Source organism: Dreissena polymorpha, chromosome 2 (genome assembly GCF_020536995.1).
Source record: "Dreissena polymorpha isolate Duluth1 chromosome 2, UMN_Dpol_1.0, whole genome shotgun sequence".
Classification (NCBI taxonomy): domain Eukaryota; kingdom Metazoa; phylum Mollusca; class Bivalvia; order Myida; family Dreissenidae; genus Dreissena; species Dreissena polymorpha.
The window spans coordinates 121,605,780-121,617,149 of record NC_068356.1 but is presented as its reverse complement, the minus strand read 5'-3'; the positions used below and the strand labels follow the sequence as shown (position 1 = coordinate 121,617,149).

The following is an 11,370-nucleotide window of genomic DNA, read 5'->3' as shown; positions in this document are numbered from 1 at the left end:
TATATGTTGCATACTTGTTTACCAACATGACCCCAACCTATAAACAAGAGCAGACCACTGTATCAAGCATTTTGACATAATTATGGCCCCTTTTACACTTAGATAATTGAACATATTGCTTAAATTGTCATATCTTCTTTATTTATGATCACATTTTATTATTACTTTGACAAAACAACACTTACTTGAATACCACAATGGATTCCACCCAAACAATACCCCACGCCCCTACCAGAATCCCTCCCCCCCCCAATATTTTTTTTTAAACATCAACTTATAAATTACCACACCCCACATTATTATACCCCCCTCTCACCCCCCCCCCCCCCACCCTACCCCCCCCCCACCCCCCTAGATTTTTTTTTAAAACATAATCTAATAAATTACAACACCCCACATTATACCCCCCTCTCACCCCCCCTACCCCCCCAATTTTTTTTTAAACATCATCTAATAAATTACCACACCCCACATTATACCCCCCTCTCACCCCCCCCCCCCCCCCTACCCCCCCCAAAAAAAAAATATTTTGTTTTTCCTTTTTTATTTTTGAAAGATCGTCTAATAAATTATTGAATATGAACGATTTCCCCATGATGGCTTACGTTTTACTGTCAAGCACTCGAATAGTTCTTGTTTAAACTCTTGTCATCCAATAAACAGGCTGTTGTATTCTGATGCTTGGCTATTTAACAACTCAGGTTTGACTCCTGTTCATCAGACCATAAAAAGTATTAAAAACGATTTATAACAGTATTTATTTTTAACATGCACATCTTAAAGGCCCGTAAAAGGTGACTATCCAGAATTATTACAGATTTTTAAATATTTTTTGCATATTTTATTTATAAAGGTTATCAAACAATAATATATATATGCTATGGGACATTACCATAAAAAAATGAGCAATACAACTTGTTTTGAGCTCAAAGTACAGTGTCCTCCAAGTAAATTGTGTTTACAATCAGTTTATTTACATCGCTGTTTACTCACTCATTCTGAGCGATTCGGAGCCAGTTTTCCGATAACAAATTTTGATTGGTCGGCACAAAACATTGTGTATCACATGAGCAGGTCAAGGGTGAAGAGGCCAGACATTCAAAAGAAACATATCTTGTAGAACTCATGTTTTGTTTCTTTGTTTACGAGGATATTGTGTTGTTTGTACTACGTCATAGATATATGCGTACTTTACGAAAGAAGCCGAGGAACATCAGATAGCGAAAATTTACGGAAATTGCAAAGTTGTAAACATATCTTTAAATTATGAAACGGGTATATATCTTCCATAATTCTTGACAACGTTGCACCTAAGCTGTGTTATTATAATTTTTTATGCAAGTGTAACTGAAATCCAGTAAAAATTAGACCAGTTTATATGTATAATAATTGGATTTGTCACCTTTTACGAGCCTTTAAGCTTAATTACTAGCAGTTTTCAATGTTGACTTAAAGATGTGCATGATTATTTAAGCTCGTCTTACCAGTATTTTGCTCCACATAATTAGAACATTTATGGTACTGCTTTAAAAACAAGAGCACCGAATAACGGGTGCCACGCTCGGCTGCGGGTGCAGTTTTGAATAAATGTAAGGTTGTCAAAAAATTTTAGATTAAAAAAAAAAATTTTTTTAGAGGTCACAGTGACCTTGACCTAGTGACCCAAAAATGGGTGTGGCATGTAGAACTCGTCAAGGTGCAGCTACATATGAAGTTTCAAAGTTGTAGGTTGAAGCACTTTGATTTTAGAGCCAATGTTCAAAACCTTGACAAAATGTTAAGGTTTTAGCATGACGCGGACAGCGGACACGACGACGGACACGACACGACGAGCTGGCTATGGCAATACCTCGGGTTTTCTCCGAAAACAGCCGAGCTAAAAAATAAAGTTCAAGTGAACATAACTAAAAAATGTGAGGATCACTGGGAAGGAAAAATGGTGAAGACACGTTTCAAGTTCACCCAACAAATTTACATTTTTTATGCAAACAAACAAAAGGATCAACTGTAAAAATGACTTGTACAAACCATCAGTATGGGGGAATAAGTATGCCTTTTCATGTGACACCACAAACTTAATTAAAACAAACAAATAAATTCATTGGTTTGTTCAGTTTTTATTCCATCAGTCTGGCATATATCAAACATAGAAAGCAGCACATAGGAGAGATTTATCACAGAAATTGTGCTGCCACATGTTAACCATAACAAAACTAAGATGGATTAATACAGTACCATACAATTGTGTAGTACTACCATACAAATGTGTACTTTACAAAAAGTTAAAAATTTGTTCATTTACATGTAATTAGTTGTCAGGCCACAAGAAACAATAACAACCAAGCAATACAAAATGCAGAATAAAACCAAATGGAAGCATTTCATGAGTGTATTTCCAAATAGACTAAACTACAAAACTCCTCGGGTATCCTACAACAGATGTTCTTAGTATTTCAGTACAATATGACTATGAGTAGTGAACAGTTGATGTTGTGAGGGTTTTGTTTGTCTTCTCAGTATGACCATCACATGTCAACAGCAGCTGCCTCCTTCTGGAACAAAAAAAATAGTAGCAATCTATTTAATATTATAATTGCAATTCATACTAGTTTTAAACCATCAAAAGTAAATGAAGCATTTTGTTTTTCTGTAATAATTTTGGCAAAAATAGTTTTAAGATAATCTCATCAAAAGCTCATCAAAATCATTCCCAGTCTTTCAAGCAACTCATTTTCAGACAACTTTCTCTTCCAATGCTTTATTTAATGCTTTTATTCTAATTGATTTGTACATTTTTGATACAATTACAATTTCTTCCATTTAAGAGGATGCTGAAATACAGTTGAAATAGCTTTGTCATAATTAAGCAACAAAATGCCATACAAAGATACCAGTTGATGATCTTTTCAAGCTCATGGTACCTTTTTCAAGGGGACTGGCACTGGGACATTAAGAAGAGTACAGATGCTGTTTCTGATTGGTCGAATGGTTTCCAATGATTCCTCATCCCTGAAAAAATAGTAAAACAATACATGAAAAGAAACATACAATGTATCAAAAGTAACAAGATGAAGGTCATCAAGTGCTTGCTTGAGTTCAATGTACGCCAATTGTAAAAGACTTGTCCTGATGATTCTTTTAGTCCATGTGGTCTTCATAAAAATATGGCCTTGATATTGTCAAGATGAACATTCTGACCAAATTATATCAGATTGCATACAAGTCTGAGTCTTAGTCATAGATTGAGTCAGAGATTGGATCTTGTGAACTTATCTTTGGATACATGTGACCCTTATTCTAACTTAGAATATATTTTTATCAATATTAACATTCTGACTAAGTTTCATTAAGGTTGAGTCTTAAATGTGACTTCAAGAGATGTATCAAGGTTTTATAAGATTTGACCTGGAGACCTGGTATTTGGACCCTTGTTGCCAAGATACAAACTCAGCCATATTGTAAAGACAATAGGGCCTGAAAGGCCCAAAGTCTCTCACCTGAGATAACAAGATATTATTGGGACAAATCTTCTGACCAAGTTTCATGAAGATCGGAAAATAAATGTGGCCTCTTGAGTGTTAACAAGGTTTTACTATAGCCATATAACGAAAAATGCCCCGCCCCCTGGCAGCCATGTTTTTCAACCAACCAGCATCATTTTTGAACTAGTCCAAGATATTATTGGGATGAATCTTCTGACCAAGTTTCATGAAGATAGGACAGTAAATGTGGCCTCTAGAGTGTTAACAAGATTTTACTATAGCCATATAAGGAAAAATTCCCCGCCCCTTGGAAGCCATGTTTTTCATGCAAACATAATTATTTTCGAACTCATACAAGATATTATGGAGACCAATCTTCTGACCAAGTCTCATGAATATTGGACAATAAATGTGGCCTCTATAGTGTTAACAAGGTTTTACAATAGCCATATACATGTATTGCCATATAAGGAAAAATGCCCCGCCCCTGGTGGCCATGTTTTTAAAGCAACCAAAACCATTTTCGAACTCATCCAAGATATCATTGGGACAAATCTTCTGACCAAGTTTCATGATGATCGGAAAATAAATGTGACCTCTAGAGTGTTTACAAGGTTTTACTAAAGTCATATAAGGAAAAATGCCCCACCCCCTGGTGGCCATGTTTTTCAACCAACCGGCATCATTTTTTAACTTGTCCAAGATATTATTGGGATGAATCTTCTGACCGAGTTTCATGAAGATCTGACTATAGATGTGGCCTCTAGAGTGTTAACAAGATTTTACTATAGCCATATTAGGAAAAATGCCCCGCCCCTTGGCAGCCATGTTTTTCAAGCAAAGGCTACCATTTTCAAAGTCATCCAAGATATCATTGGGACAAATCTTCTGACCAAGTTTCATGAAGATCGGAAAATAAAAGTGGCCTCTAGAGTGTTAACAAGATTTTACTATAGCCATATAAGGAAAAATGCCCTGCCCCCTGGCGGCCATGTTTTTCAACCAACCGGCATCATTTTCGAACTCGTCCAAGATATTATTGGGATGAATCTTCTGACCAAGTTTCATGAAGATCAGACAATAAATGTGGCCTCTAGAGTGTTAACAAGATTTTACTATGGCCATATAAGGAAAAATGCCCCGCCCCTTGGCAGCCATATTTGTCAAGCAAAGTAACCATTTTCGAACTCATCCAAGATATCATTAAGACTAATTTTCTGACCAAATTTCATGAAGATTGGACAATAAATGTGGCCTCTAGAAAGTTAACAAGGCAAAAATTGACACCGCATTACGGACAACGCACGACGGACAAAAGGCGATCACAAAAGCTCATCATGAGCACGTTGTGCTCAGGTGAGCTAAAAAACAATCTTACCGGGTCTTTAAAATTGAGTCATAAAGGTGGCCTCTACAGTGGTAAGTATGCTTTAATATGATTTGACCAGGTGGCCTAGTTTTTGGATGCATTTGACCCAGATTCCACCTCTTCCTAGGTATTGTAATTATGTTAAATAAGCATTCTGACCAAGTATTATCATGATCAGACCAAACAAGTGATGAGTTTGTGAAACACAATACATGTACCCCTTACTGCGCTTTGAAGACCCACAACAGCTATTTAAGAGAAAACAAGGCCCATAACTTAGCCCAAAATCAACATACCAGAACGAAACTTCATCTGTAAGTCATATAGGTAGACTTACATACCAAATATCAGCTCAATATCTGACAGCCAAGCGTAAAAAACCTCCGGAAAACAGTTATTCTAGAGAAAATTTAAAAGTCCAATCCGTATAACTTCGCCAAAAACGAATGGACTGGAACGAATTTCACACTTCATCTTTAGGTCATGTAGGTAGACTCACTTACCAAATATCAGGTCAATATCTGGAAGCGTTGCGTAAAAAACCTCCAGATAACAGTTATTATCAAGAAAATTTCCAAAACCCATAACTTAGCCAAAAATCAATGGACCGAAACGAATTTTAAGTTTCATCTGTATGTAAGTAGACGCATGTACCAAAAATTAGATCTATCAAAATCTGAAAGGGTTGCGTAAAAAACCTCCAGAAAACGCAATGCCGGACAGACAGACAGACTTACGGACAGTGTGAATGCTATATGCCACCCTACAGTATTAAAATCTTGCCTCTATAGTGGTGACAAGCTCAAAGTAAACAACACACACTGCACATCAAACGATGAAGACTAATTGTATGCAAACATTTTGACAAGAAGCTTTTACAGACAGTGAATCCCGAACCATCTGTGCATTTTCTTTGAAAGGATACGGTAAATAAAGAACTGCAATTGCACACAGCTTTTAAATGCTATGTAAATAAAATAAAAGGGCAATAAATCTTTAAAAAGTATTCAATTCCCAAAAATTGACAATATGCACTTGGAGATAACTTAGTTAAACTAAGCGAAAAATCACATGCAAAAATGTTGATTGAGTTGTACTTTGAACAAATGAAAATAACTTGTTAATAAAAAATGCAATTTAAATGCCACTTAAAGAAAACAATTATGTAAGAGTTTGCCAAATATTGCATGCAAAATGCAGATAGAGTTTGGCACATGAGTATGTGACGGACCAAGGCATGCATGCACTCAAGGACAGGATGACGCCTACCATTGTAATATAAATTGCCTTTCATGATTTTCCCTTAAATGTAAGATTTCTAGCACAAAGCCAGCCAGCTAGTACATGTAAAATGTACCAATTACCAATATTAAACTAGTGCATGTCACAGCAGTGCCGAATAACCCAATGTCACACGAAGTTTTAGGAAGCAAATGTGACAAAAAAAATTGAACACGAGGCATAGCCAGTTTTGACACCAGGGGCATTATTTCAACAATTATTTCTTATTTAAAGTATATGTTGACCTGGGCTTAAATATTAATCTAAAATATCAATTTAAACCAAAAGAAATCAGTGCACACTGAACTATTGCCATTAACCCTTTGCATGCTGGGAAATTTGTCGTCTGCTTAAATGTCGTCTGCTGAATTTCTAAAATTAGCATTTTCTTCATTTAATTTCAAAGAATACTATCATAATAGCAAACAGTTTGGATCCTGATGAGACGCCACGTTCTGTGGCATCTCATCTGGATCCAAACTGTTTGAAAAGGCCTTCAAAATTTGGTTCTAGCACTGAAAGTGTTAATGCCCATACCAAACAGTCTCACTGAGCAGGGCCACCAACTCGTCTACATTCTCTGCCGGGGCAATGTCATCATACGTCACCAGTACCTCATACAGCTTGTTAGCTGTGGTCTTCCTTATCTGCAGCAAAATTAGATATATAAAGGTTGCATACTCACTCTAATGTGAAATGCAATTGGCCTGGTAGTTTTTCTCTGACTCATTCAATTTATTATATCATCAATGTGTCAGACTATAATAATCTAACAATATGCATATTAAGCTGAAAAGAGATGCTGTCTCAGTGATTGAAAAAGTACCAGAGCCCTCAGAAAGCAATACACTACTACTTGTAAAAAGACTGACGAAGGAATGAAATTTAGAATAAAGGATATATTTGGAATGGAAAACTATCAACAGGATTTACTGAAAGACACTTAAAATTATTATTTGAACAGTTTGAAAGAATGGTTTCTAGCTGTATATGCGTTGGCAATATATTTGGGAGACAAAGACAAACGCAACACTAATACATATGAGCTAGCTATGGAGAAACATGGCTTAAGAAATGCGTATTAAATATCATCCCAGATAAGCCTGTGCAGTTCACACAGGTTAATCAAGGACAACACTCCCTTTTTATAGAACTATAATTGAAGTCTTTTCTTTACTTAATTTCAGTCTAGAAAGAAAGTTTCTCCCTAGATAAGCCTGTGATTATTGCACAGCTAATCTGTGGTGATACTTGATGCAAACTCCTTAAGCCAGGTTTTCCAAGAGCACAGCTAATAAAATAGAATTCTGGCAAAAAGTTCACCTACCCTGGGGAATCTATGGCATAGGAATATGCAGAGATTGGAGAGACACTTAGCTCTAACACTTCCTGGGAACTGTAGCAGACCGCAATACCTGCAACAGAGCACAAGCAACACGTGACCTGTGAGAAAAAATTGAAGTAGTAATTTATGAGAAAATATCACAATTATATCATTTGTGTTTTGTGTTTTTTGTTTTCAAACATAACTAGCCAAAGCAGTTTTATCAGTTCTAACAGACCCATCTGTTCAAGAGCGCTAACATTTGCTGTACAATTCTAATGGATGCCATGGACATGGGGCCTGTCTGAACATTTGAATATCATGGGTTTGAGCCACACATGAAGAGTTATCAAGTGATCCTTCTTGAATAACAATAAGTATTGGTTCCACCATTGGAAGTCTCACTGAAAGACTCCTACTATGACATTCTCAGCTTAAATATGTTGAAACTGTTCAATAGATTGTGATTGAGTGAACTTATTGTTAAACTATCATTAAAAGACTTGTTTACTTGAAAACCTTTCATTTTTAAATCTTAATAACAAAGGGCATAGAACACAGATGCCACTGAATTCCACTTTTGTTTTCTTTCTTGACCTTTGACATCTACATGTGTTTTTGAACTTTCAGCTAGGCATATTATGCTTGGCATCATCTCATGATGGTTAACATTAATGAAAAGTTATTTAAGAATCTATCAATATTTTGAAAAGTTCTGGCACAGACGGACAGTGTGACTGCAACATTCCGCCTTTTAAAAAGGTGGGCATAAAAAAAACTAACCTAAGTCAAGTTAGTCTTTAAATCATCAAGCATATGCATGAATTTCTTCAATCTCACACAAAGTTGTGCATATATGTAGAAAGCCAATTGTCACAAGTATACATACACATCGGCACTGGCTAGCAGCTTCTGTGGATCTCCACAATGTGTGACCTCTGTTTTAACAAGTTGAAACAACTCCAGGGTGAATGGATGACTGAATTCAAACATTATCATTTGTTAACAAGATTTTAAATAAAGTTAACTTCTTTCTTTGGTTTTGAAAATAAAATGTTAAATTGTGATCTTTAAAATGTAAACTAAAATAAGAAAAGCACAGAATGTACATATTTTGAGATGAGAACAGTCTAAACATTATGATCGAGGTACAGTTCTGTATTTCATAAAGAAAGTGTTGAAATTGTGTAACAAACTGCAGGCATTAAATTCATGTATACACTATTTAGTATCTGATGCATGACATGACTGACCACATCAACCCCTACCATTCTAATGTGATCAGAGGGTCAAAGCAGCCCTTGGACAACACATCAACCCCTACCTTTCTAATGTTCTAATGTGATCAGAGGGTCAAAGCAGCCCTTGGACAATACATCAACCCTACCATTCTAATGTGATCAGAGGGTCAAAGCAGCCCTTGGACAATACATCAACCCTACCTTTCTAATGTGTTCAGAGGGTCAAAGCAGCCCTTGGACAACACAACAACCCTACCTTTCTAATGTGATCAGAGGGTCAAAGCAGCCCTTGGACAACACAACAACCCCTACCATTCTAATGTGATCAGAGGGTCAAAGCAGCCCTTGGACAATACATCAACACTACCTTTCTAATGTGATCAGAGGTTCAAAGCAGCCCTTGGACAACACAACAACCCTACCTTTCTAATGTGATCAGAGGGTCAAAGCAGCCCTTGGACAACACATCAACCTCTACCTTTCTAATGTGATCAGAGGGTCAAAGCAGCCCTTGGACAACACAACAACCCTACCTTTCTAATGTGATCAGAGGGTCAAAGCAGCCCTTGGACAATACATCAACCCCTACCATTCTAATGTGATCAGAGGGTCAAAGCAGCCCTTGGACAACACACCAACCCCTACAATTCTAATGTGATCAGAGGGTCAAAGCAGCCCTTTGACAACACATCAACCCCTACCATTCTAATGTGATCAGAGGGTCAAAGCAGCCCTTGGACAACACAACAACCCTACCATTCTAATGTGATCAGAGGGTCAAAGCAGCCCTTGGACAACACATCAACCCCTACCATTCTAACGTGATCAGAGGGTCAAAGCAGCCCTTGGACAACACAACAACCCTACCTTTCTAATGTGATCAGAGGGTCAAAGCAGCCCTTGGACAATACATCAACCCTACCTTTCTAATGTGATCAGAGGGTCAAAGCAGCCCTTGGACAACACATCAACCTCTACCTTTCTAATGTGATCAGAGGGTCAAAGCAGCCCTTGGACAACACAACAACCCTACCTTTCTAATGTGATCAGAGGGTCAAAGCAGCCCTTGGACAACACAACAACCCTACCATTCTAATGTGATCAGAGGGTCAAAGCAGCCCTTGGACAATACATCAACACTACCTTTCTAATGTGATCAGAGGTTCAAAGCAGCCCTTGGACAACACAACAACCCTACCTTTCTAATGTGATCAGAGGGTCAAAGCAGCCCTTGGACAACACATCAACCTCTACCTTTCTAATGTGATCAGAGGGTCAAAGCAGCCCTTGGACAACACAACAACCCTACCTTTCTAATGTGATCAGAGGGTCAAAGCAGCCCTTGGACAATACATCAACCCCTACCATTCTAATGTGATCAGAGGGTCAAAGCAGCCCTTGGACAACACACCAACCCCTACAATTCTAATGTGATCAGAGGGTCAAAGCAGCCCTTTGACAACACATCAACCCCTACCATTCTAATGTGATCAGAGGGTCAAAGCAGCCCTTGGACAACACAACAACCCTACCATTCTAATGTGATCAGAGGGTCAAAGCAGCCCTTGGACAACACATCAACCCCTACCATTCTAACGTGATCAGAGGGTCAAAGCAGCCCTTGGACAACACAACAACCCTACCTTTCTAATGTGATCAGAGGGTCAAAGCAGCCCTTGGACAATACATCAACCCTACCTTTCTAATGTGATCAGAGGGTCAAAGCAGCCCTTGGACAACACATCAACCTCTACCTTTCTAATGTGATCAGAGGGTCAAAGCAGCCCTTGGACAACACAACAACCCTACCTTTCTAATGTGATCAGAGGGTCAAAGCAGCCCTTGGACAATACATCAACCCCTACCATTCTAATGTGATCAGAGGGTCAAAGCAGCCCTTGGACAACACACCAACCCCTACAATTCTAATGTGATCAGAGGGTCAAAGCAGCCCTTTGACAACACATCAACCCCTACCATTCTAATGTGATCAGAGGGTCAAAGCAGCCCTTGGACAACACAACAACCCTACCATTCTAATGTGATCAGAGGGTCAAAGCAGCCCTTGGACAACACATCAACCCCTACCATTCTAACGTGATCAGAGGGTCAAAGCAGCCCTTGGACAACACATCAACCCCTACCATTCTAATGTGATCAGAGGGTCAAAGCAGCCCTTGAACAACACATCAACCCCTACCTTTCTAATGTGATCAGAGGGTCAAAGCAGCCCTTGGACAACACATCAACCCCTACCTTTCTAATGTGATCAGAGGGTCAAAGCAGCCCTTTGACAACACACCAACCCCTACCTTTCTAATGTGATCAGAGGGTCAAAGCAGCCCTTGGACAATACAACAACCCTACCTTTCTAATGTGATCAGAGGGTCAAAGCAGCCCTTGGACAACACAACAACCCTACCTTTCTAATGTGATCAGAGGGTCAAAGCAGCCCTTGGACAATACATCAACACTACCTTTCTAATGTGATCAGAGGGTCAAAGCAGCCCTTGGACAACACATCAACCTCTACCTTTCTAATGTGATCAGAGGGTCAAAGCAGCCCTTGGACAACACAACAACCCTACCTTTCTAATGTGATCAGAGGGTCAAAGCAGCCCTTGGACAATACATCAACCCCTACCATTCTAATGTGATCAGAGGGTCAAAGCA

The 11,370-nt window shown here is 38.4% G+C and overlaps 1 protein-coding gene across 1 annotated transcript in view; it reads right to left on the bottom strand.

Moving 5' to 3' along the window:
* Positions 1-2,097: 2,097 nt before the first annotated feature.
* Positions 2,098-11,370, bottom strand: part of LOC127868792 (tubulin-specific chaperone D-like) — a 62,286-nt gene continuing 53,013 nt past the window's right edge. The window contains exons 32-36 of the mRNA XM_052410871.1: positions 8,346-8,435; positions 7,460-7,547; positions 6,670-6,779; positions 2,922-3,009; positions 2,098-2,552 (exon numbers count right to left, since the gene is read on the bottom strand). Coding sequence (XP_052266831.1) covers positions 2,526-2,552; positions 2,922-3,009; positions 6,670-6,779; positions 7,460-7,547; positions 8,346-8,435 — 403 coding nt within the window. The 3' untranslated portion in view covers positions 2,098-2,525. The remainder of the gene's footprint in view (positions 2,553-2,921; positions 3,010-6,669; positions 6,780-7,459; positions 7,548-8,345; positions 8,436-11,370) is intronic.